Here is a 27947-nt window from a genome sequence, read left to right on the forward strand (position 1 = left end):
AAGAAACTCAGGACTCAGAGAAAACACTAGTCTAACTGTCTACACAAACCATGGTCTCATTTACCCCAAAAACAGATGTGGGTCAGAGGCACATCAGATGGAGCCTGAGAGAATGGGACAACAATATGGAACTCAAATTCCTAGAAATCCCAGACTTACTGACCCAGTTGAGACTAAAGGACTCTCTGAAACTATTGACCTGAGGTACTTGTTAAACCTTGGACTGTAATTGCCCCCTAGGGTCACCTTTTAGCTAACTAACAAATTGACTCTTAAAATAATATAATCTGTATGTACTGTCGCAGTTGTTGTTAGTGCAGTTCAGTCAGTTCTGACTCACAGTGACCCCAGGTAGGGTTTCTGAGGAGCAGCTGGTGAGTTTGAGTTGTCGATGTTGTGGTTTGCAGTCCTGTGCTGATCCTACAGCACCACACCAGGACTCCATTAAAAATCATCTATATGAGATACAGGGATCTAGGCCTAGCTTGAAGAGGGGAAAGAATACTAAAATGCTTAACTGTCTTACTAATATTGGCTTCTCTTGCCTACTATTGTAAATAGACACTGGAGGGGGATAGAAAGGAATGTCGGGAAGCATGATTACAGAAAACTTGTAAGCCCATCTTTTGCCTATAACTGATTGGCATACCAAAAAAGGGGTTCTAGAACTTGCCCAGTGAAATAAGCCACTTGCAAAGCCTTTGCAGAATATAGGACCTTAGGTGGAATCCTGAGTCCCATCCAGAACCTTATGAGGTAGGACATTCCCATTAGCAAGGACCAGCCTGGAACAGCTAGAGCAACAGAAGATACATCTTCAAAGAAAGATCATCAGGAAAAACCCAAAACAAAAATGTCAGCATGATTGGCTACTACAAGAATAAGCAAGCTGTTTGCTAGGAAGCCATCAAGGCAAGCAATCAAGTTCCTTCAGGACAAACTCCCCTCTAAGACTGAAACTCAAAGGGAACACATGAACAGGCATGTAAACTTTCTGGTGACCACATTGGTCTACTGGTGAGTGGAAGAGGGGGAAAGGCAGCAATGAAGAAATGGGCTAAGTTCAATCACAGTCCATTGACTCCCGTTGACCTGGAGATGAGAGAAAGAAGAGGAAGGGCTGGTTGGTCCAAGGTGTAGTGAAACCTGGGGACACTTGAGCCAGTGGACAAGGACATAGCCACAGATGCTAGAGCTGAGAGTGAAGTATCCAGCTGATATGAAGTGAAGGGAGATGCACAAGAATACCCAAACTTGCGACAGTACCCATTTGACCTAGCCTCAACTAGAGGAAGATTGGGAAAAAAAAAAATTTTTTTTTTTTGGATAAAGGAAACAAGGGTAAATTGCTACAATTTAATGAACCTGACCTATACTCATAGAGGTTGTTGTTGTTGTTAAGTGCCGTCGAGTCGGTTCCGACCCATAGCGACCCTGTACAGGGTTTCCGAGGGTGTAAATCCTTACGGGAGTAGAAAGCCTCATCTTTCTCCCACGGAGCAGCTGGTAGTTTCGAACTGCTGACTCATAGAGGTAGTAACTCTAAATACCAACAGAGAGGGAAGGAGTCTTAACATCAAGTATCAATGCTATCCCCTCTGTGCACATGGTAGATAGGGATGGCAACTTAGACATTGGCTACCTAAAATGAGGGGGTGATAAAGGCACGAAGTGACTGGCTTACAAGGTTTTAAGAAGGAATTTAGTTTAAGAGTATGTGCTGGCGGGGGTTAGCGGCGGCGGGTAGAAAGAGTCCCCACTGAATAGGTTTCATCTTGTCTAGATGGGTCTGGTAAAAAGAGATGGGGATAAGATTCGTATGATTCAGTAGTGAATAATTGTTAAATCATGACTAATTGCGACTATCACAATTGTAAAGGTAGAAATTTTGTAACAAAAACAGGGGAGTGGTTAATCTTACAGTCCAGAAACAGAGGACCCTAGGACCATCAAGGGAGAAGAGAACAAGCAGAATGCGGGACCTTATCCAGAGAAGCGGTGATGCCAGAGATGGAGGCAGAGATGGGGTCATGGAGATGGGGAGTGGCTGAGGATTCTAGATTCATGGGAAGAGAGGGACTAAGAGCTGGTGGCCAGGAGGCAGACTTGCAGAATGTGCCCTTTGGTGGTGTAAATTATTATATATATGCCTGAGTATTTGTTGTTGTTGTTGTTTGTTTATTAAAAAAAAAGCTAAAGTGAATAGAAATATTGTTAACTGATGGTACATGGAAAGGATTATAATCATTGTAATGAAACAAGGTGTATGATTTGTTGAATGTAAAACTGATGATCTGCCCTGTAAACTTTCACTCAATCCACAATAAAAACTTAAAAAAAAAAAATCATCTATATGAGACCTATTGGTCAACAGTTACTTTAAAGCAAAGATGAAAAGATATGGGGCCAGGGAAACTAAATGACTGGAAATGGAACAACCAGAATGAAAATAATGAGGAAGTTGACACACCGAAGAATGTAACAAATGTCACTGACACATTTGTGTAGAAATAGTTGAGTGGGAACCTATTTTGCTGTGTAAACTTTTACCAAAACCAAAATAAAGTATTATTTAAAAACAAAACAAAACAACAGCAGTGACAGAAAACCTTTACAGAACCCAAGTCTACTCTGACACACGTGGGGTGTCCATGAGTCAGCATTGACTTGAGGGTAACTGGGGGTAAGTTTTGCTTCTGCCTTTCCTCAGAGTGTCATACTTGATTTTCTTTTAGTGTTCACTCTAAATACTCTTCTCTCTAAGCAGTACATGACATTGAAAAAGACAAACACATTTGTTCTCCACTCTACCACTGATGTAGTTGTGATCATCTATCAACTGGAGCCAGTCCCTGTTAGAGGACCTTCCTGGTGTTGCTAGATGTTACAGGTTCCTGGTAGGGTCCCTAGCACCCCTATAAGCATTCACAGCCTCATCAACACCACCATCCTTGAGTTCACCAGGATGGGTCCCACCCCATCTTTCATCCCTGTTTACACCAGACACCACTAGAAGCCCAGGACTTTCAGGTTAGTCCTCATCCAAACAGTTCTTCATGGCTCTTCTCTGACTCCATCTCCTACTCTCCCCATCTCCTGAAACAGATTTAGCATGCCTCTGGAAGATGGTTCATCCCCTAACCCCCCTGTAAATTCAGCTTTGTCTGGGAACCTTCCCTTAACCTTCCTGTTCTCACAGAAACCTGATCCATCCCCAACTCTCCAGACACTCTTTTCTCCGTGCAGACTTCTCAAATTGAGCTCCTGGGCCTATAGGTGAGGGAGGTGTCTCTTTGCTTCTCATTGCTTTCCTTCCTAGAAACCTATCAGTCTGACCACAGTCACCTCCCTTCTACCTTGTGTTGCAGTCATCTTTGACCCTCAGGTAGCACATCCTCTTTTCCTGAAGATTTTTAGTTCCTGACTCACTTCATCAGGTTGGCTTCATGGATGTCGGGCCTGTCACACAGGTCCCTGAACTTCGAAGGAGCCATGCTGGTTCAACACTGCTGTTACCATTCTTAATACTGTATTGAAATTCTTAATAACTTTTGAACAAGGAGGCCTCACATTTTTATTTTGAATTAGACAAAACCCAATGCCATAGTCAATTCCAACTCATAGGGACCCTATAGGACAAGAGTAGAACTGCCCCATAGGATTTCTAAGGCTGTAAAGCTCTCTAGAAGCAAACTGCCATAACGTTCTCTCACGATTGTTGTTATTAGTTTCAATCAAGTTGACTCTGACTCATGTGACTCCATGTACAATATTTAATAGCTCATCAGTGTAAAGAGCACACTGAACTTGCAGAAGACATGTTTAACTATGGGTTAGAGTACAATGGAACGAAAGGTTGGCCAGCTCTGTACTATCTTCATGTTTTTTTGCTTTGAGTCCTGATGTTACGCTGTAGGATAAGCACTGGACTGCTAATTGAAAGGTTGGTTGTTCAGATCCATCTGCTGCTCCTTGGAAACCCTATATGTCTGGGGTCACTCTGAGTTGGAACCAACTCAACCGCATTTCACAACAAGTATATTGTTTTGGCTACTGTGTATTTTGAGCCTTTCAACATAGGACTTACCTTCCAGCACTTTATCAGACTATAGTCTCTTGTGATCCCTAGGGTTTTCCTTGAGCTAATTTGTGAAAGTAGATCTCCAGACGTTTCTTTCAAGTTTGGGAGCTCTGCTGAAAGCTGCCCACCATGAGTGCGACCCTGCTGGTATTTGAGTTACTGGTGGCATAGCTTCCAGCATTGTCTGCAAGCTTACAAGTGCAACCTACTGTGAAGTGGGTGGTACATAGCAGTCCTTCAGTAAGGAATTGTTAAATGAATGCTATATTTGAGGAGCTTGTGCACTCATCTCTGGGAGATGACCAATGGGAATTTGATAAGCTTGTTGTTGTTGTTGTCAGGTGCCATCGAGTCGGAACCGACTCATAGCGACCCCGTGCACAGCAGAATGAAACAATGTCTGATCCTGGGCCAACCTCACTACTGCTGCCACACTTGAGTCCATCAATGATGCCACCTGGCCAATCCATCTCGTTAGAGGTCTTCCTCTTTTTCTCTGACCCTCCACCTTACCCAGCATGACATCCTTCTCCAGCGACTGTTTCCTCCGGACAATATGTCCAAAGTATGAGAGACGAAGCTTAGCCATCCTGGCCTCCAAGGATCACTCTGGCTGCACTTCTTCCAAAACAGATCTGTTGGTTCTTTTGGCAGTCCATGGCACTTTCAGTATTCTCCTCCAACACCACAACTCAAAGGCATCAATTCTTCTACGATCTTCCTTATTCACTGTCCAGCTTTCGCATCCATATGAGGCTATTGAAAACACAATGGCCTGGGTCAGGCGCACCTTAGTCCTCAAGCTGACATCTCTGCTCTTCAAAGCTTGATAAGCTTAGAAGACTCCAAAGTGAGATTTAGACATTTTAAGTTTCTTTAGATTTCAGATTAAAAATTTAAATTCTTTATGGTGTAGATTGAGATGCCATTCCCTGGAGTAGTGAGAAGAGGAAAGGGCCAAGGATGGAACCCTGGAGAACAGTGACATGTTGGGTGGAGAAAGATTGGTTTGGAAAGGAGACTGAGAAAAAGCAACCTAGGAGGCACACGATGAACCTGGAAAGAACGGCACCTCTGAAACCAAGAGAGGAACATGTTTCAAGGAGGTAGCATAAATAGTGTTAGAGGTGGCAGAGATGATGAGATGAGGACATGACAATTTAAATCAGCGAGTTCAGTTACATGGTGTTGAAAGCTCAAGACTGAACCCAACCCATGGTCTGCTCGAAACCATCCCACATTTTGAAGTATTCAGTGCTGAGCATGAAAGCTAGCTATAGAGATACTTTCTGTATTAAATCTGAGTACTGTTGTAATTGTATCAAATATCCTGTTAACTTAGCCATCTAAATTTATTGAATAATTAGCTTTATCATTGAGGTACAGAGTACACTGAACCTGAAGTAGACATGATTAACATGGTTTAGAGTGTGTCTTAGTCAGGATTCTCTAGAGAAACAGAATGAGCAGCTGGTGAGTTTGAACCACCAACCCTGTAGTTCAAACCGACTTTGCTGTTTAGCGCATTAACTCACAGCACCACACCAGGACTCCTATATATATATCTATCTATGTCTTCATGTAGATATTTACTTGAAGGAATGTTCTCACATCATTGTGGGGGCTGTCAAACCCAAAATCTATAGGTCAGACAGTAGGCTAGAGACTTCTGCAGGCATCCCAAGATCCATAGGTCAGGCATCAGAAAGAATACAAAGTGAAGAGAGAGAGAAAAAGAATGAGAGCTCTGCCAATGTATCTATTTATAGTCTGAAGACAGAACACATCCTAAGGAATCTCACTTTTCAACTGGAAGATTGGTGATATTTAATGACATTATTGAACAGCAATTAGACTAATGCTTGGCTAAACCATGGAAAACTATAGCCTAGTAAAGTTTGCACATAAAATTAACCATCATTTAAATCAAATTGTTTTTAAGGTGATCATTGGCGTTCACAAACACTCCATTGATGGGAGTTGATATTTTCTTCAAATTCCATCCTTACTACTTAATAGGAGCTATGTATGGAGTCCTGGTGTGGTACTGTAAGATAAGCACTGGACTGCTAACTGCAAGGTTGTTGGTTCAAACCCAGCAGTTGCTCCTTGGAAACACTATGCAGGTTCACTAAGGCTCTGACCCAACTCGATGGCACTTAACGACAACAACAACATGTGTGAATGTAAGGAGCCATGTTGGTACAAGGTCAGTCAGAAGGTTGGAAGTTTAAACTCGCCAGCTAGTCTGTAGGAGAAATATAAGGCTCTCTGCTACTGTTTAGGTTATAGCCTTGGGATAACATTAAAATAAATAAAATATTACAGCCTTCTAGGGTTCCTGGTGTGGCACTGTGGGTTAATGCGCTGAACTGCAAAGTCAGTTTGAACTGTAAGGTAAGTGGTTCAAGCTCACCTGCAGCTCTTCAGAAACTCTATTACAGGGTCACTATAGGTCAGAACCAACTCAACGGCACTTAACAACAACACCATTCTGTCCCATGGGGTTGCTATGAGTTGGAATCAACTGGATGACAATGGTTGTGGGTGATTGGTATGTTAACGACTGCTGATGACAAAAGGCTGAAATGCTAACTGAAAAGTTGGCAGTGATTCTGCAGGAGAAATGACCACAGACAGAAAAAGGAGGCTATAACTGTGACTCAATTATTAATAAGTGCATCTCTGTGTATGTGTTTATAGATCCCTTATACCTGAACCTTGGTGTGCACTGTACGATCAGCCCTGGCTTGCTGACCATAAGGTCAGCAGTTCAAACTGACAAGCCACTCCTCAGAAACCCTACTCAGGATTGCTATGAGTTAAACACTCATCAGCAGCAATATACCTGAATCTTGGTGGTATAGTCGTTAAGTGTTTGGCTTAAAGGTTGGCAGTTGGACCTAATGGTTGGCAGTTTGAATGCACCAGCCGTTCAGCAAGAGAAGGATTCCATAAAGATGGTAGCCTTGGCAACCCTCTAAGACGGAGTAGTAATCGACTCAATGGCAGTGGTTCCATGGAAATGTGGTGATGATATGCTAATCCACTATTATTCTACACCATGCAGATAACTAATGAGATTGTGCGGCAGATGATGGAGATGGAAGGAATGTATAGCTTGGATAAGCCTGGAGACTTCACTACGATTGTTGATGTGCAACTCATAGCGGCAATGATCCACCCGGGAGGTGGTCGGAATGATATTCCACAACGTTTAAAAAGACAATTTACTGTGTTTAATTGCACATTGCCTTCAAATGCTTCAATCGACAAGATTTTTGGTATGATTATTTTTGGTTTTTAATTTTTTTTATTGCCTTACATAATGGATATAAGACATGCACAACTTTAAAACATCAAATGGCCACATCTGAAATAAAGACTAAGTATTTGAAATGGAGAGCTAAACACCAGAGAAAAGGGAGTAAATATGATGTAGACTCTGGCTTCCAGCCTATTCTTAGACGCAGGTGATGACTGGCATTAGAGATACGAGAACCTTTGAATGTTAGCTTTTTTCTTGTGGTTAGTCAGAGAAGTGTGGGCTCATGAATGATATCAGAACGATGATAAGTTAACACTATATTACAGCAAGTCAAAGGTAGTCTCTGATGTGTTAATGAAAATGAGATTTTAGACACCAAACTGAAGCTCACATAAATTATACCATCAAATAAAAGAGAAACAGACCCACACATCTATGGTGGTGTTGGTGTACCATAGGATTTCTGAGGCTATAAATGTTTAAGGTAGCAGGAAGCCTCATCTTTCTTTGATGGAGCTACTGATAGATTGAAATTGCTGACCTTTCGGTTAGCAACCCAGGTCGTAATCTACTACGCTACAGTCTACGTATGCATCTATGACATTAATTATATTTGATATAGACAGTACTGAAGATCAAGAGATAAAGAACAGACTTTCAATAAATGGTGCTGGGATAATTAATAATTCCTGTGGGAAAAAAGTTGAAATTGGATTCATATCACACATTAAGCACAAAATTAGCTGCCAATAGATTAAGCTATAAAACATTTGGAAGAAAATACAGGAGAAAATCTGAATGGTCTCAGGATATGAAAGGGTTTCTTAAACAAGATTCAGAAAGCGCAAGCCTTCAAGGGAAACAATTGATACATTTCCATTTTAAAATAAACAAATCATTGAAAGAATGAGCGAGAAGACAACCATAAACTGGAAGAAAAAAACTGAACATATAAAAGATTAAAAACAAACGAATCAACCCATTTGCCTTTGAGCCAATTCTGACTCACAGCAACCCTATATAGGGTTTCTGAGACTGTACATTTTTATGGGAGCAAAGAGTCTAGTCTTTCTCCCTTGGAGCAACTGGTAGGTTTGAACTGCAGTCCAATGCTTATCCTACAGAGCTACCAGGGTTCCTTAATAAAGATTAGCATTCTGAATATTCAGAGAAAAGCAACAGTCCTCTATTAAAATAGGCAAAAATCCATGCACTTTAAAGGGAGAAAACAAAATGGCCAAAAAGCAAATGCAAAGATGATAAACGTCATTAAATATTCAGGAAACCACAAATTAAAAATGCAAGGAGATGCCATTTTGTTTCGTTTTGTTTTGTTTTGAGATGCCATTTTATACCCAGTATGCGCTGCGGATTAATGCGTCAGACTGCAAAGTTGTTTGAACTGCAAAGTTGGTGGTTCAAGCTCACCAGCCGCTCCTTGGAAACCCTATACAGGGTCGCTATGGGTTGGAAACAACTCGACGGCACTTAACAACATACTTGCAAAACGAAAAGACTTTTCTGACAAAATCAAGCAGTGTTGAGAATGGGAAGCCACTGAGACTCTTATCCCCTACTGGTGGGAGTGTAAATTGCTACAAAGTCTTTGGATTGTTGCGATTAAAGCCACATATATGTGCACCCCTCTGTAGTCTCGCTTCTAGGTATATACTCATTTTTAATACATTTCTCAGCAATTTTCTGAGTCTTGTTTAAGAAATTCATTCCAACTCAGAGGCATTCATATGTTTTCCTACGTTTTCTTCAGAACATTTTGTAGTCTTGCTTTCACATTTAGATCCTTGCTCCACTTGTAGTTGGCTTTTGCATATGTGCATCAGAACACTTACCACAAGAATGTCCTTAGGGCAATGTTCATGATAACAAAAACCTTGAAGTAACCCAAATTGCTGGTAAAGTTAGATAAATCCATTGTAATGCCATGGCACACAATGTAATACTGGGTATGAATGAACACAGTTACATGCGTCCACATGGATGAAGCCCAGAAATGAAGTGTTGAGTGAGAGAAGCAAGTCACAGAGGAATATGTAATATGGTGCCGTGACATTAAAAATCAGAAGTTAAAGTTCAAAAACATATGTGATGAAGCTATACGGAAAAGCAAGTTACGGATTATCATAGTTTTGGAGAAGTCTGATTCAGGATCCAAGTCATTGTGGTGGATTCCTCCTGAATTCGCTGGTCCTGGTTTCTCCCCCTAGCTTCTGGCAGTTCTCAGAAACCCATGGTGTTTCTTGGCTTGCATCTGTCTTCCATGCCTTTCTCTGTATATATATGTATATATATGTGCATTTTTTATAAAGACACCAGTTATATAGGATTAGGACCCCTCCTACTCCACTATGACCTCTTGATAACTTTCGAAGACTATTTCCAGAGAAGATTTTATTTTACATTCACAGGTACACTAGTTAAGACTTCAGCTATATATAAATATTTTATTGTGAATTATGTGATAGTTTACATGGGAGAACATTAGCTTTACATTCATCCTATCGTATATCATCCTATCGTATTTCATTACCATGGTTACAATCCCCTCCATGCATCATCAGCCAACCAAAGGGTATACCTTGCAAGCCTGCCCCCTGGTCATCAGCACACAACCCCTCTTTCAGCATATATTTTTGGAGATACTATTCTCCTTTGTTAGGGTTTTTTTTCAATAATCCATAATGAATGGGAATAGTATCTACCTCATATACTTTCTCATAGGCTGTTGGGGGGATTAACTGAGTGAACACATAAAATGTTTATCACTGCATAGTATGCTTTGCCAGCCCTACTGCTGGTTTTCTGTCTTAGCTGGTCCCTTGAGAGACTTTCTTGAGGTCACCCAGCCTTAGTAATTACAAGATCATCCAGGTCTTGTAATGACTTATTATTCACTGGTGATAAACATGTACCTTGTAATCTGTTAGTAAGCTTGTATCTTCTATCTTGTTTATTTTCCAGGGCTAATTGGCTGTGGATACTTCGATCCTTGTAGAAACTTCAAACCTGAAGTATGTGAGATGATTGTGAATTTGGTCTCAGCAGGCAGAGTGTTATGGCAATGGACTAAGGTACAGAATGGTCAACGATTATAACTCAGCCTTGTTCTTGCCTCACGGCTCACTGGTCATCACAACATCATAAAGGGGAGGTTGTGCTTTTTTGGAAAAGACAAATTATGAGTCCAACTAGATTTATGACACCTTTCCCTTCCAGGGAGCAAATAGTTTCACTGAATGAGGTTTTCAATGTGTATGAGATGTTGCTGTAAACTTGACAAGATGTCCAAGATAAAGTAGAATTTTGCTGAAACAAGAACATTTCTTTTCCACTTGTTGCTCTGATCTGTCTCCTCACCCAAACCACATCAGAACTTCAGTAAATGTTTGTGAACTGAGAGAACACATGGATTTCCAGATCTTCCTAGCTAACCAAGTCTTGGGAGTCTAACACATATGTTTTTCCAAGTTGGAGCGTGAATTAGTTAAATGAATGGAAGTGTTCGTTTCAAAGCTCCTGGAGTGGCACAAATGGTTTGGACTCAACTATTAGCTTGAAGGTTGGTGGTTTGAACCCAGCCAGTAGCACTGCAGAAGCAAGTCATGGTATTCTGTTTTTATAAAGATCACAGCTAAGAAAACCCTATGGAGCAATTCAGCTCTGTAGCACATGCAGAATTGACTGGAGGGCAACAAGTGTTTTGTTCTTAACAAAATAGCTTCGGTTCTAATCAGTAAGTCAGTGCTTTAAATAAAGGCGAGCGTATCTATGACCGGCTCCAGATGACTCAGGCAGCACTTGTGGGAAGACAAGTAAGTGGAGGTCTCCCATAAAAACAGGGTGAGTGGTGCCAAAAAGTGGTGACGGTAATAAGGATTTGTTGTTGTAGTCCACTCTGCATTCATCAGGCCAATTGCACACATCTGAGTGGACACTGACCCCTGAAGTGTACCAGGCTTCAGATTCCCACGGGGGTCTGAAGGAGTCCTAGATAAAAAATTATCAGAAGAGGAATGGGGTGTTTCTTATGTAATGCTCTTCCGCGCAGCCTCTTACAGTGACAAGGTCCTTGAATGGGGATCTGGTCCATGCCAACACAGGATCTTTGCCCATACTATCTAGCCACTTTCTTAAACTCAATCTCTGTTGGATGGATGGGTGAATGAATGGCAGGGTCTGAGTATCTGAGGTAATTTTCTTCAGTAAGCTCCATCTGTTTCTGAGTGGGCCTATTATTGGGTTTGATGCTTATATGCATATTTGTCTGAAAAGCATTGATCTTCAGGGAGTCTCTCCATTCAAGCTTCTTTTGTTATGTGAATGTTTACCTGCTCTACTCCCTCCCTTTCTTCTTCAGCCCATTTTACACAGGCTTGCATTCCCATTATTCTCCTCAGTGTTACCATGACCTCAATCTTGTCAAGTCCAAAGGTTGATTTTTCTTCTTCCTTTTATTTGCAGCAACATTTGACATACATGATCTACTCCTTCCCTCTAAATATTTTGTTCCCTGAGCTTCAAAGACATCCTTTACTCTTGGTTTTCTTTTATGTCATTTTTGTTGTTACTTATGTTGTTGTTAAATGCCATTAAGTCGATTCCGACTCATAGTGACCCTGTATAGTAGTTGAAGCACAAGTAAACATGTTTCTGGTATTCTCTGCTTTCAGCCAAAACCTATCTGATATCAGCAATGATATTCCTAGTTCCATGTCCTCTTCTGAATTTGGCTTAAATTTATGGCAGTTCTCTGTCAGCATACTGCTGCTATCATTTTTAAACTACTTTCAGCAAAATTTTACTTGTATGTGATATTAATGATAAATGTTCAATCATTTTCATATTTTGTTGGGTCACACCTCTTTGGAATAAGCACAAATATGGATCGCTTCTAATAGGTTGGTCAGGTGGCTGTCTTCCAAAATTCTTGGTATAGATGAGTGAGTGCCTCCAGTGCTGTATCAGTTTATTGAAAGAGTTCAATTTGTATTCCGTCAAATCTTGGAGCCTTGTTTTTCATCAATGTCTTCAGTACAACTTGGACTTCTTCCTTCATTAACATTGGTTCTTGATCATCTTGAGATGCTTGAACATTGACCATTTCTTTTTGGTACAGTGACTCAGTATATACCTTCCTTCTTCTTTCCAACCTTCCTATACCATTCAATACTTTGCCCATAGAAGCCTTATGTATTTCAAGTCAAGGATTTTTTCTTCAATTCTTTCAGCTTGAGTAATGCTGAGCATGTTCTTCCCTGATAGCAATACGTTTTTACTTACTATCATTGTTGTTGTTAAGTGCTGTCGAGTCGATTCCGACTCATAGCGACCCTGTACAGGGTTTCCGAGGCTGTAAATCTTTACAGGAGCAGAACACCTCATCTTACTCCTGCGGAACAGCTGGTAGTTTCGAACTGCTGACCTTAAGGTTTGCAGCCCAATTCGTAACCACTTACCATCATATACACTAGTAAAGTTAATAATAATTACCAAATCAAAAACCAAATCCATTGTCATCAAGTCAATTTTGACTCATAGTGACCCTATAACCAGTCGCCTTATAGCTTTCCAAAATTGTAATCTTTACAGAAAGCACTGCCACAATTTTCTCCCATGGAATGGCAGGGGTCACTATTCTCATAATTCCATAGTTGTCAAGAACTGAGAGGAAGTGACCTGTTCAAAGCCAACCAACCAGCGTTAGTACAAATGTCATTGTACATTATTCTTGAATCAATCCTATTCAAGGGCTTACGATCTTTTAAATTTTCTGTTGGCTTATTTACAATGCATTTTTTTTATTAGCTCTGTGGCAAAAATATACAACTTAACCTTGGTTTATTTACCCTGTCTATTTTTGTGTAAGACAGGATTTGTGAAGCAAAATAGTTCTAGAAGCAGTTGCACTTTTAGTTTTAGCATGTAAAACTCAATTGTATTAATTTCTTTCTTGTTTTTGTCCTTAGTTAAAGATGTTGCCAACTCCTTCCAAATTTCATTACATCTTCAATCTTCGAGATCTTTCCCGAATTTGGCAAGGAATGCTAGTGATTAAAGCTGAGGAGTGCGATTCAGTCTCTACTCTTCTGTCACTTTTTAAGCATGAATGCAACAGGGTAATTGCAGACAGGTGTGTATTAGAGCATTTGAGTTTAAACATACCATGGTGGTGGCAGTGACTGCGTGCCACCGAGTGGGTTCTGACTCATTATGAACCTATATTTACATTCTGAGGCTGTAAATCTTTATGGGAGCAGAAAGCCTCATCGTTCTCCCACGGAGCAACTGGTAGATTCGAACTGCTGTCTTTGAAGTTAGAAGCTCAGTTCTTAATCTATTCTCTGAGTGACCGCAGCAGTACATCTTTGTAAGTCACCACATCTTTGGAGAATGGGTGAAATTCAGAGGCAGATATTAGTTTTGTAGGATTAGAAATATTATTACCTCTGTGTAGAGACTGTGCCTAAGTTCAGCTGTCTTCTCTGAGCCTCAGCTTCCCTGTCTATAAGATGTGGATGCGAGTGCCAGCCTTACCAGGTTGTAAAGTATCTAGCACCCACTTCTCCTGACATTGGGTTGATCCTGACTCATGGTGACCCTATAGGACAGAGAAGAATTAGCCCTTATGTTTTCTGACTCTGTAAATCTTTATGGACTCAGACAAAACTGCTGATGAGTTAAAATTGCTGGCCTTGGGGTTAGCAGCCCATCACCACATTTGGCCTTTGTCCTCTCCTCCTTCTCTGATATTGTGTAAGTATGAAAAGGCCCTGCATGCCATACACTTGTCTACCTACACATCCAGAAAGAGGACTCCTGATGTGGCTCTGTAGGATAAGCACTTGACTACTAACTGCAAGGTTGGTGCCTCACACCTACCAGTCGCTCCTACAGGGCCACTGTGAGTCAGAACCGACTCAATGGCCCTTAGCAACAACAACCCCCTACTGAATGTCACCTCTGCATTTCCATTGCAATCTTTGAGATCTTTGACCTTACCTAAGTGATTTATCTGTATTTTCTATGAGGAATACTATTATTGGAATCCTGGTGTGGCACTGTGGGTTAATGTGCTGGACGGCAAAGTCAGTTTGAACCGCAAGGTCGGCAGTTCAAGCTCACCAACTGCTCTTCAGAAATCCTATACAGGGTCACTATGGGTCAGAACCGACTTACCAACACTTTAAAACAACTCAACAATACTGTTAATGCTGTGACTGATTACCTTGGATGGAGTTATCTCCTGGTCAAAAAAGCAGAATATATTGCTTCTCCATCCTGAGGGGAGGGAAGGATGAGGCAAGGATTGATAGTGGGTGGAGGGAGGCTGAAGGCATATGTGCAGTTAGAAGATGCAGCCGAAGTTTGCAATTTTACTAGAACATTTTGATTTCAGATTTATAACTACTGAAGATGAACAGTGGTTTAATTCACACTTTTCACGTGCTATTGAAGAAAACGTCAGCGCAGAAATGGCATCCTATATTCTTCCTGAGCCATACTTTGTAGATTTTCTCCACGATATGCCTGAACCAACGGGTGATGAACCTGAAGATACTGTGTTTGAAGTTCCCAAAGTCTATGAATTGGTATTTATTTTCATCCTTAAAAAAAAAAAAAAAAGTTTTTTTTGGCCCACTCATCTAACGAGATAGTTGTCCCTTACCCCCCCTTGTCTGGACCTACCAGGGGATTGCTGTAGCTTCTAAGTTCTTTTGTGTCATGGACCAAGTAAAAGACTTCTTTCAGTGAAACTTAACAGAATCTCATTCAGGTCAAGGATAAGACAAGTCTGCCCATTGTAACCACTTTTACTTAAAACTGCTTCAGAAGTCCTAGGCAATGCAATAAAACGAGGAAAAGAAAACAGGCACAATTATCACATAAATGAAAATCAAAATAGTATCCTGATGTGGCGCTGGGGGTTAATGCGCTGGATTGCAAGGTTGGTTTGAATCGCAGTGTCGACGGTTCAAACTCATTAACTACTCCTCAGAAACCCTATACAGGGTCGCTAACAGTCCAAAACAACAGCAAATGGTTACTTACTTATATAAATCTAAGAGCCCTGAATACCTATTTTAACTAATTAGAGCTTAGTAAGATGGCCAAGCATTAAATAAATACAAATCTCAGTAGCCATCCTGCATAACCAAGGGTAAGGAGCCCTGGTGGCCCTGTAGGATAAGCACTGGACTGCTAACTGCAAGGTTGATGCTCAAAGCCACCAGCCACTTTGTGATAGAATGATAAAACGGTTTGCTCCCACAAAGATTTACAGCCACAGAAACCCTGTATAGGGTCACTATGAGTAGGAATGAGCTCGCTGGCAGTAGGTTTTGTTTTTGGTATATACCAAGAGTAAGAAGCCCTAGTGGTGCAGTGGTTAAAGTTCTCCGCTGATAAACAAAAAGAATGGCTGTTCAAGCCCACAGGTCATAGGAAAAAATGTGACAGTCTGCTTCTGTAAAGATTGCAGTCTTGAAAACCCTCTGGGCAGTTCTACTCTGAGTCGGAATTCCCTCAATGGTAACAGGTTTGGGTTTGTATACTAGGGGTTGACCAATTCCAATCCATGGGTCAAGTCTAGCCTACCACCTGTTTTTGTTGGATCTGTGAGCTAAGAAGGTTTTTTTTTTTAAACATATTCAAATGGTTAGCAAAAATGCAAAGAAAAATAATACCATGTAACACATGAAAATTATGAAATTCAAAGGCCCATGTCCACATGTGAAGTTTTACTGGAATCTCACCTCCCCTCATTTGTCTGTATATTGTCTGTGACTGCTTTTCGTGCTGCAATGGCAATGCTGAGTAGCTGGGGCAGAGCACATGTGAACTACGAAACCAAACCCTTTGAGTATCTGGCCCCTTACTGACAGGGTTTGTTATAACCATTACTCTTTGCCAACAATCACAAGATAGAAAATACAACAATGGAGTATTTCACTCAACGGCAACCATAATGGAAAATATCTAGGAATAAATGTGATGGTACTTGACTAAATGACAATGCATCATTCTTCCTAAATTAATAGATAAACCCAAACTGAAATAAAACAAAACCTACTGCCGTCGAGTCGAATCCAACTTAGTGGCTCTAGAGAGAGAACTGCTCCAGAAGGCTTCCAAGAGTGTGAATCTCGGCAGCAGGGGCAGCTTCGGTTTTCTCCCTGGTGGGCTTGAACTGCCAGTCTTGTAGTTGGCAGCCTGATACTTAACCCACTGCTGTCGGTGCATAACCACCCTATATAGGGTTTCCAAGGAGCCATTGGTGGGTTTGAACCAGCGACCTTTGTCGTTAGCAGTCCAGTGCTTATCCTACGGCACCACACTGGGACTCCCACTACATCATAGATTTCATGAAATTAGTAACAAGATTCCAAAGGGATTTTATTAACTGGGTGACATAACAAAGCAATTCTAAAGTACAAGGAGATCAAAGAATTAAATAGGAGGAAACAATACACAAAGAAAGTAGATGATTATTTACTTCAGGATAACAAGGGCTTCTGTATTTGACTACATTAAAAAATGCAAAACATGTGCATTGCATTTTTTCCAAAGCAAATCAAAGACAACAAATATTTGTCACATACCAACATGAATTACCATAGATAGAAGTTGGTGCTGGGGTTCTTGAAAGAATGGAGGTGACTTTATATTAGAATCTTCTAATTAGTGTGGTTGGGTTTCAGGCCTCTGAAAATGGAAATAATTCAAAGTAGATTAATAGGTGGCAAATCTCTGGAAATCCATAGGTTTTTTTCTTTTCAGAATTACTTTTTGTTTTAAGTTTTTATTGTGAATTGACTGATAAGTTACACAAAACTGATAAGAATATCAGTTTTACATTCATCATTTCATTGCAATGATTACAATCTCTTCTGTGCATCATCATTTAACAGTATTTGCTTCTATTTCCTTTATTTTTTTATTTGGCAAGGAGGATGTACACAAAAACACTCAGGGATATATAATTATTTAAACAACCAAAGGACACATTCTGCAAGCCTGCCTCCTGCCCACCAGCACCTGGCTGCCAGCACACAGCCTTTCTCTTTCCATGAACTCTCTCTCTTCAAGTCCTCATCTCTGCCTTCATCTCTGGTGTTGCTGCTTCTCTGGATAGGGTCCCCCATTCCACTTGTGTCCTTCTCCTTTAATGGTCCTAGGGTGCTCTGTTCCTTTCCAGAATTACTTTTGAATTCCGTTACAATGGCTTCTTTCATCAATATTTGGATCTTAATTAATACTTTTTTTTTTTTTCCTTTCTCACCCAACAGGTACCAACCTTTGAATTCCTGTGCGAAAAACTTCAGTTTTACCAGAGACAGTTTAATGAATTCATTAGAGGAACATCTCTTGATCTGGTGTTTTTTAAAGATGCAATGACTCATCTTATTAAGGTTCTAACTATTGACTATTTATTTATTGATCCAAACAGATTGTGTAGAAGCTTAGTAAATTTCACAGATAAAGTTTTTGAGAGGATAAATACTTAACCAGGTAGCTTATAGAAGAATGTCCATAGATTGACTCCGCTCACTGTCAGAAAGCAGAGGCTTAATGGAAACCCTTTATTTGAATCCATCTGCATGACAGCAAATATCTTTTAAGGACAAATAGATGGCTTGTGTGTTCAGAGCTTTTGACAGTCTTTATTAAAGAGGTTTACTATCCCGGAATGTAAGCTGAGAAGAAAGATGCCATTACATTTTGATATTACAGGGATCCTGTTTAACTATGAAGTTGATGCTTTAAAAATGTCGCTCTCATGGTTGGCTTACAGATTATGGACCAACTGATGGGAAAATAGTAACAGGGATGCATGACCAGTTTATCAGTCTCTGTAGAGTCATTTCTGACTCACGACAATGCCAAGTGTATCAGAGAAGAACTGTGCCCCATAAAGTTTTCAATGGATAGTTTTCCAGAGGTAGATCACCAGATCTTTCTTCCAAGGTGCCTCTGAGATGACTTGAACTTCCAGCCGTTTGGTTAGCAGCGGCGAATGCTAGCTGTTTGCACCAGTCAGGAACTTGCTGTACAGGGGTGTACATTGTTGTTAGTGCTGTCAGGTCAATTCCAACTCATAGTGATCTTACATAGGATTTCTGAGGTGCGGCTGGTAGGTTTGAACCACCAACCTTGTGGTTAGCAGTCCAGTGTCTATCTGGTACTGCCACACCAGGACTCTGTGGGGTGTATAAGACTGAAGGAAAAATAGAAGCCAACTGGAGACAGCACGGTAAATGACCATGGTTTGATTTAAATCTGAAGAGTTGCAGAAAGCAGTTGTTTTTTTGAACAGTTGATTGGTATCAGAGGAGTTTCTCCAGGAATAGAGATCACAGAGTAGGAAGGTTTGGTAAAGAAGAAACTATCAGTCCTTGATTTATTAACATGGTGGTTTGCTGCAAAGTTGGTGAATATTCAGATGCCCTAAAGTTCTTTTCACATCCAGCCATCCATTCAACAAGTAATTATTGAGAACTGTGGCTAGGTCTCGGGGACCTGGAACATCATCTTTGGTGCAAAAACACTAGTGCTTTGATATATTTTAGAACATATTTATCATTAATTTGTACCAAGGTATTACCATATGTAAAACTTGCCTTTTAAAAACATGCTTTTTAGTGGTGATAATGGATTTATGACCCATCTAGGCTTTCTTTCTAATCAGCATTAATGTAAAAGACAGCTTTTTTGGGCAGTGTCTGTAACTGGTCTATAAGAGTTGAACCAAATGTCAGCCATACTTTCAAGGAAGCAATTCACAAAACTACAGGCTGTTTAAGTCTTTTTTCTACAAATGTCACTCTCTCTCAACCATTATAAGTAGAAGTTTGGTACTTTAAAAAAAAAATTGTTTTCAATGGTAGAGAGATGATGGAGGTAGTCTTTGTTGTAACGCTAGGTGTCTACATGATTCAGTGTGCTATGCTGATGAATAAGAAAACGATTCTAAACTTTCTTCTTACATCTTCTGCAGGTTGGAAAGAATAGCTCCACTATACAATGAGTTCAGAAACAATAAAATCACACAGCACATGCACACACACAAAGGATAACATTGAAATCAGAGACGGTAAAGTCAATTTGTTCTTGTTTTTCATGATGTAAATAGAGATGATCAAGGAAGTAATTCAAATTAAATAAATCAGTGTGAAACTTTGGTTTTGTTCATTTTGACAATTCTGAGATATACTAATTCAAGTAAACATACATATAGCCAAACCTTGGGCCCATTTAGTGCAAGAAAATATAGACATTTGAATCGTGTTTTCAAATAAATACTATTTTGTTTTGAAACAGATTTCTCGCATAATTCGAACATCATGTGGAAATGCATTGCTGGTGGGTGTTGGTGGCTCAGGAAAACAGAGCCTTTCTAGGTTGGCCTCTTTTATAGCTGGTTATCAAATATTCCAGATTACATTAACCAGGTAGGCTGAAATAAAATGCAACTGTGTTTTTTCATAGTTAATTTTTCTGAAGTTAAATGTTTACTTTCCAAATTTTTTATATAGCAATTTAATAGATTTTAATGCAAATTTTGTATTGAAATATAACATATAAGGACATATGTTATTGTTATTAAGTGCCATCGAGTCGGTTCTGACCCATAGTGACCCTGCATAGGGTTTCCAAGGAGCAGCTGGTGAGCTTGAACTGCCAACTTTGCAGTTCAAATGACTTTGCAGTCCTGTGCTTTAACCCACAGCACCACACCAGGACATATATGAGTACATAAATATGAGTGTCCCAAATTAAGTACACCTATTGCAAGGTTGGAGGTTCAAAACCACCAGTAGCTTCTCCAGAGAAAGCTCAGACTGTCTGCTCTTGTAAAGATTTGCAGTCTCAGAAACTCTAAGGAACAATTTTACCTTATCCTACAAGATTATTGAGTCCCGGTGGGTCGCTGTAGTATAAACACTAGACTGGTCACCACAAGGTCAACTGTTCAAACCCACCAGCTGCTCTCAGAAACCCTATATGGGGTAGCTATGAATCGGAGCTGACTTGATGGCGAACAACAGCAAGAGCATAGGGTTGCTGTGAGTTGAATTGACTCAATGATGATGAGTTATGTAACAAGGATGGAATGTTCCTTAGAAGCAAGGATGCCAAGACCTAATCTCGTGCCTTTATCAAGAGGGACAAGCCCCTGGAGAATGCATCATGCTGGGCAAATTAGATGGTCAGTGAACAAGAAAATGAGTTGAATTTACACATGTGTTGTTAAGTATCACAGAGTTGGTTCTGACTCATAACAACCCTGTATAGGGTTTCTATGGCAGTAGATCTTTGTGGGAGCAGAATGTCTCATCTCTCTCATGTGGAACGGCTAGTGGGCTTGAACCACCAACCTCGTGGTTTGTAGTCCAGTGCTTATCCTACAGAGCCACCACACTCCCTGAATTTACACAGTGGTAGTAACAATGGGCTCAAACATAGCAACAATTGTGAGGATGGCACAGGACAGGCGAAGTTTCATTCTATTGTACATAGAGTGGCTATGAGTTACAACCAACTCAATGATACCTAACAACGGTAATGTAGTAGAGCTACTGTGAAAACTCTTGTACATATCAGGGCATACTCCTAGAGGTAGCATTGCTGGTATCGGGAGGCATGCATGTGTATGTCTATGTGTCTACAAAATACTTTTCCAAAGTGGATGAATCAGTGTACACGTTCACCAACAGTATGTGAGCATTTCGATTAGTCCACATCCTTGCCCACCTTTGGTGTCGTGAGTCTTTTTCATGTGATCGATTCTAGTGGGTGTGTAGTAGTATCTAGTTGTGGTTTCAGCTGGTGTTCCCCAGGTAGCCAATGATGTTGAGCATTTTTTCACTTCTCGTCATTGGCCGCTTGGATAGCCTCTTTTGTTATGTATCTCTTCAAATCCGTTACTCATTTGTTTTTTTCAATTTGGTTGTGACAATTTCTTTTCTCAGTTGTTGGTTTACCTTTTCACTTCTTAAAGTATCTTCTGTAAAATAGATTCATAATGTCAACGAAGCTATCACTTTTTCTTTATGTTTAGTGCTCTTTGTGTTTTGTTTAAGAACTGTTTATCTCAAGTCCATAAAGACATTTTACAATGGTTTCTTTCACATTTACAACCACAGTTTAGCATTTTCATATTTAGAACTTTAACCTACCTATAATTTACTTCTTGGAAAATGTGAGGCAGCTGTTAGGTAGGTTATTATTTTTAATATAGGCATCTAGTTGACACAGCTCCATGAGCTGAAAAGGTCATTTTTCATCTGACACGTCATGTGTGACTTTTGTTATAGATCAGCTGATTGTGTATGTGACATGAGTGTGCTTTACTAGCTCATCTATCTTAATGCCATTACACACTGTAGTTCTTAAATAGGTCATGATGTCAGGTAGTATATGCTTTTCAAATTGTTTTTCTTCTTCAAGATTGTCTTGACTGCTTAACTCTGTTGCCATGTAAACTTGACATCACCTTTTAAATTGCCTCCCACCACACCCTACTCTGTTATGTTGTTTAGTGTCATTGAGTCAGTTCCAACCCATAGTGACCCTGTATAGGGTTTCTGAGGACTGCCTGGTGAGCTTGAATGGCCAACCTTACTGTTCAAACTGACTTTGGAGTCAAGTGCATTAAGCCACAGTGCCACACCAGGAATCCACACACTACCAAACAAATAGAAAATCAAAATTTAGTAAGATGCAATTTATAAGAATATTTTTAAAAATATCAAATACCTAGGGAGTAATCCAGTAAAAGGAGTCCTGGTGTTGCACTGGACTACAAGGTCGGTTTGAACCACAAAGTTGGTGATTCAAATCCACCAGCTCCTCCTGGGAAACCCTATACAAATAAACAACAACAACAATCTTAATGATAACAACAATTCAATAAAATATTAAGCCTACATTTAAAATTATCAGCATTAAAACATTAGAAGACTTCGCAAAAAACATTTTTGACTTTCCTTGAAGTAATTGGAAAATCTCGCAACATAGGGGTTTACATTGCCAACTGACTGGAGTTAAACATCAGATGCATCCTTTGATAGGACAATTCAGCAGTCCTGTTTCACTCGTTGGCATTACCTAATTGATCCCTATAGGTATTAAAGTTTGTACATGTACCTGTAGGTATTTTGAGTTTGTGACCCTGAGGTAGGAAACAGAGTAAGCAGAAAGACAAAGACCAAGATCTTGCCTTTCATAATTGTAACCCCATAATTATGAAATTTTAATAATCCGTTCCACATGTATCATTTTCCTTAGGTTTCCTCTGTAGCTAAGCATTTAATGAGCTATGCAGCTTGCTGCTGTATATAATTTATCCTTAATTTTATTAACAATTGAATTTTCACCAATCCAAATTCATCAGGTAACATTCAGATATTGTCCTTATATTCACTTGGGCAAAATCTAGTGGTGAGAACTGTCAATGGCATGGACTAAAATGATGTGTTTCTCTGTTCTCAACTACTTCTCACAAATCACTTCTGGTACGTGTCCCATTTCTCACTTCTCGAGTTAAATAAAACATAGTTGTTTGAAAGGAAACATAGGTATTCAACTCTAATCTGTGTGTTTTCTAGCCGGCACTTTGGCTTACAGTCTTTGGGAGTTGTTCTTGTTGAAGTGTTTTGTGGTTGGCACCGATTCATAGCGATACTCCATGCAACAGGATGACACACCGCCCATTCCTGTGCCATCCTCACTATTGTTGCTATGTTTGAACCATTGCTGCTTCCACTCACTGTGCCAATCCATCTCGTTGGGGGTCTTCCTCTTTTTTTTACTGACCCTCCACTTTACCAAACGTGACGTTCTTCTCCAGGCTCTGGTTCCTCCTCATAATATATTCATCGTATGAGAGATGAAGTCTCTCCAGCCTTGCTTCTAAGGAACATTCTGACTGTACTTCTTTCGAGACAGATTTGTTGGTTCTTCTGGCAGTCCATGGTACTTTCAGTATTCTTCTCCAACACTATAACTCAGATGCTTCAATTCTTCTATGGTCTTCCTTAGTCACTGGCCAACTTTCACATGCAAATGAGGTTATTGAAAATACCATGACTCAGGTCACTGGGGTACCCCGGTACAGATTGTGCTGTAATTATTATGGGTATTATTGTGTCCTAAGATAAATTATGACTGTTTTATAATTTTAAAGTTCCTACCATTTTTTTTTAAGGTCTTATAATGTGAGTAATCTAACAGACGACTTAAAATTTCTGTACAAAGTTGCTGGTGCTGATGGAAAAGGCATCACCTTTATCTTTACTGACAACGAAATAAAAGATGAGGCATTTCTAGAATATCTTAACAACTTGCTATCTTCAGGGGAGGTATGTTACAAAAAATAGGGAAAAACTGCATATTCAAATTTTTAAGTCATATTTGAATAGAAAAAGCAGCAACCCTTCAGAAGTGGGGCCAGCTAGCACCTACTTTTGCTTTTAGGAAACATTTATACATGAGATGTGGTGAGTTTTTTGAAGATCCTATGAAATTAATGTCACCTACTTTTAGATATTTTGCTCTGGTCAATTTCAAATATTGTTCCTATTTGCTTCTCAAATTGTCTAATTGATCCTGGGAAAAGCAAAATATTTACCTGTATCTAAGACTGAAGTTGTCAAGGACTTCATTCTTCTCAGATCAACAATCACAACTATCAACACTCACAGAAGCAGCAGTCAAGAAATCAAATGACATATTGCATTAGGCAAATCTGCTGCACAAGACCTTTTTAAAGTGTTGAAGAACAAAGATGTCAGCTTGAGGACTTAGGTGCTCCTGACCCAACCCATGGTATTTTCAAAAACATCATATGCATGCGAAAGCTGGACAGTGAATAAGGAAGACCGTAGAAGAATTGATGCTTTTTAGTAATGGTGTTGGAGGAGAATATTGAAAGTGCCGTGGGCTGCCAAAAGAACCAATAGATCTGTGTTGTAAGAAGTGCAGCCAGAGCACTCCTTGGAGTCCAGGATGGCCAAACTTCATCTCTCATACTTTGGACATATTGTCAGGAGGGACCAGTTGCTAGAGAAGGATATGTTTGGTAAGATAGAGGGTCGGAGAAAAAGAGGAAGACTCCCAGTGAGATGGACTGACAAAGTGGCAGCATCACTGGATGCGAGTTTGGCAACAGTTGTGAGGTTGGTGCAGGACTAGGCAGTGTTTCATTCTGTTGTGCGTAAGGTTGCTATGAGTCGGTACTGACTGGATGGCACCTAACAACAACAACAGCAATGATGGTTCAGTGGTAGACTTCTTACCTTCCATGTGGGAAACCTTGGTTTAATACCAGGCCAATGCACCTCAAATGTAGCCTCCATCTGTAAGTGGTACATTGCTGTTGTCATGATGTTGAAAGATTTCAGTGGAGCTTTCAGACGAAGATGGATTAGGAAGTAAGACTTGACAATCTAATTCCAAAACCAGTCAATGAAAACTCTATGGATCACCATGGTCCTGCTTACCACTGAACATATGGATAGTGCAAGAACAGGCAGTGTTTCGTTCTGTTGTGTGTCAAGTCACTATGAGTTGGGAGCCAACTTTATGGTAGCTAACAACAATATAATCTATCTCTAGTAGAGAGGAAGAGTTCTGGTTTGGCACTGTAGGATAAGCACTGGCCTGCAAGGTAGGTTTGAACCTTAAGGACAGCTGTTCGAACTCACCAGCGCCTCCTTGGGAACCCTATACAGGGTCAGTATGAGTCAGAACTGACTTGACAGCACTAAACAACAACAACAGTAGAGAGAAGTATAGAATGTTAGAACTATTATCACTGTGCATGAGCACTCACTCTTTTGGTGCTGCATTAGAAGGGCTCTTGAGACTCGTATAGTTGTACTCATGGCTGTGATCTTTTCCAACAGCTCAGTAAAGCTATACAGCAGGGACAGGAAAGAAGAAAGCACATCAAATGGTCCTGGAGGAGTCAATGTGCAGGCTTCCTAAGCTCCCTCTGAAGGGCCCATACAGAGCTCCATAAGGAAACGTAGTGACATGTGTGCTGCGTTGCTCTGTGTTTGAGACTCAGGGCCCAGTGGTTTCATTGGAGACTGGTCTTGTATTCAAAGGAACCCTGGTGTCATAGTGGTTCAATGCTTGACTGATAACCGAAAGGTCAGTGGTTTGAACCTACCAGCCACTCTGTACTGGGAGAAAGATGTGGCAGTGTGCTTCAGTAAAGATTACAACTTTGGGAACCCTACTGGGCAGTTAGTTCTACTCTATCCTATGGGGATCACTGTGACTTAGAATCAACTCAGTGGCAATGGGTTTGGTTTTTTAAAGTTCTTTCTACTAGTTTGTTGAATGGGGATTGGCTCATGTTGAGCTGTGAACACTAATAATTGCAAGTATGATGATAATTGACAACCTATTTATTTTATTATTTTTTTTTTTGCCAAGCTACTTTTAAGGGGCAGTTGTACCCACAGGGTCACTAGGATTTGGAACCTGCTTGATGGCAGTGAGTTTGGTTTGGTTGATCTCGTACTCCCTGCCTGCCTAGCCACAGCTAACAAAAGTCCATATTGCCAGAAGGAAAGTTGGTGCTCATTATAGATCACATGATTTGTAGATACAGTGCAGGCAGAGCAGAACAACCTTATCCATGAGTAATGGAGGAAACAGTCCCAAAAGCAAGTTCCCAGATGCCAATGGCCAGCTCTGCCAGCACACCCTGGTCAAGATTGTTGTTATTAAATGCTGTCGAGTCAGTTCCTACTCATAGCGACCCTGTATAGGGTTTCTGAGGAGCGGCTGCTGAGTTTGAACCATTGACCTTGTGGTTCAAACGGATCTTGAGGTTGAGTGCTTATCCTATGGCGCCACACCAGGATTAGGCGTGCCTTGTTAACTCTTTTCTGCACAGTGGTGTATATTTATGCTTTATTGTACACAAAATAGTTGGAGCCAATGTTGAGGACCTTTACTATGAGTAGAAGAACAGAAGGGAGCACTGGACAATTTAAAGAGGTGATTGAAGTGGTAGAGAAGATGGCTTTTTGGTGATAGTTATTTGAGCAAAGGGAATAATAATTTGGTCTTGATCAAGCAGTTCAATAGAAAGTTGCACTTTTGGTAATCTCTAGCAAAGCAGGGATTTTACAATGGCGATGAAGAAAGAAAAACTTTTAAAAGATGATGTATAAGTTAAAAAAAAAAAAAAAAAAAGGACCAGACTTTGGCAGTGAAGTGACTGAAGGACTCCTAAAATACAATGTACTTTCTTGTCTTTTCCTCAAAGATCTCCAATTTGTTTGCTCGGGATGAGATGGATGAAATCACTCAAAGTCTGATATCGGTGATGAAAAAGGAGCTGCCTCGCCATCCCCCTACCTTTGATAATCTGTACGAATATTTCATTTCAAGATCAAGAAGGAACTTGCATGTTGTTCTCTGCTTTTCTCCAGTGAGTTCTTTATTTTATTTATACCTAGGAGTTTTGTTTTTAAAAAAATATTTAAGTATATTTAGATTGTTTACCTTTTTCGACGAGATGATCTTCTCAGAAGCTAACATTTGTAACATTAAATTATAATAGTTAATATAGCTCTGCCACCAGATTCCACTTACCAAGATCTTATACCAAAGTGTCATGATTTAAAATAGTCCTGGTGTGTCTCTGCCGGTTAAGGCGCTGGATTGCAAGGTCGATTTGAACCCTATACAGGGTTGCTATGAGTCAGAACTGACTCAGTGGCACTTAGCAACAACAATGATTAGAAATGGTTGCACAGCTTACAATGTTAATTAGTTACCTAGAAATACAGATTGGTTTTTGATGGGTGGTATGATCATGTCCAGGTATGCCTCCAGTATAGCTCTACTATCTACAATGTCTCTGATAGGGGGAGTGTTATTTTCTAGCTCACTGTGCCATTCCATATAGTAGCCATTAGCCATATTTTGCTATTTAAATTATAATTAATTAAAATTAAATCAAAGAGTAGTTAATCTTAACAGTCCAGAAACAGAGGACCCTAGGACCATCAAGGGAGAAGAGCACAAGTGGAATGCGAGACCTTATCCAGAGAAGCAGCGACACCAGAGATGTAGGCAGAGATGAGGACATGGAGAGAGGGAGCAGCTGAGGACTCTAGATTCATGGGAAGAGGGACTGAGAGCTGGCAGCCAGGAGGCAGACTTGCAGAGTGTGCCCTGTGGTGGTATAAATTATTATATATGCCTGAGTGTTTAAAAAAGAGAGCTAAAATGAATAGAGAGGAATACTGTTAACTGATGGTACATGGAGGGGATTATAACCATTGTAATGAAACAAGGTGTATGATTTGTGGAATGTAAAACTGATGATCTGCTCTGTAAACTTCCACTCAATTCACAATAAAAGCTTAAGAAATAAAATAAAAGAAACCCAAGCCATCTGCAGTCCAAAACAAATTAAATCAAAGTACAAGTTCAGTTCCTAGGCCCCACTGGCTTCATTTGTTGAAGTTTCAATGGCCACAAGCGGCTGGTGGCTAGTGTACTGAAAAGAATAGGATGTCATACATTTCCATGGACACAGAAAGGTCTGAGAGA

General features: G+C 40.2%; 1 protein-coding gene across 2 annotated transcripts in view; it reads left to right on the top strand.

Moving 5' to 3' along the window:
* Window positions 1–27947, top strand: part of DNAH8 (dynein, axonemal, heavy chain 8) — a 391134-nt gene that overhangs the window by 197831 nt on the left and 165356 nt on the right. For both annotated transcript variants that reach the window (XM_006860428.1, XM_006860427.1), the window contains 8 exons: window positions 7152–7365; window positions 10329–10438; window positions 13334–13497; window positions 14764–14956; window positions 17654–17776; window positions 19686–19816; window positions 23575–23728; window positions 26653–26817. In XM_006860428.1, the coding sequence (XP_006860490.1) occupies window positions 7152–7365; window positions 10329–10438; window positions 13334–13497; window positions 14764–14956; window positions 17654–17776; window positions 19686–19816; window positions 23575–23728; window positions 26653–26817 (1254 nt within the window). The remainder of the gene's footprint in view (window positions 1–7151; window positions 7366–10328; window positions 10439–13333; window positions 13498–14763; window positions 14957–17653; window positions 17777–19685; window positions 19817–23574; window positions 23729–26652; window positions 26818–27947) is intronic.

This window comes from Chrysochloris asiatica, unplaced genomic scaffold, assembly GCF_000296735.1.
Source record: "Chrysochloris asiatica unplaced genomic scaffold, ChrAsi1.0 scaffold00038, whole genome shotgun sequence".
NCBI classification, from domain to species: domain Eukaryota; kingdom Metazoa; phylum Chordata; class Mammalia; order Afrosoricida; family Chrysochloridae; genus Chrysochloris; species Chrysochloris asiatica.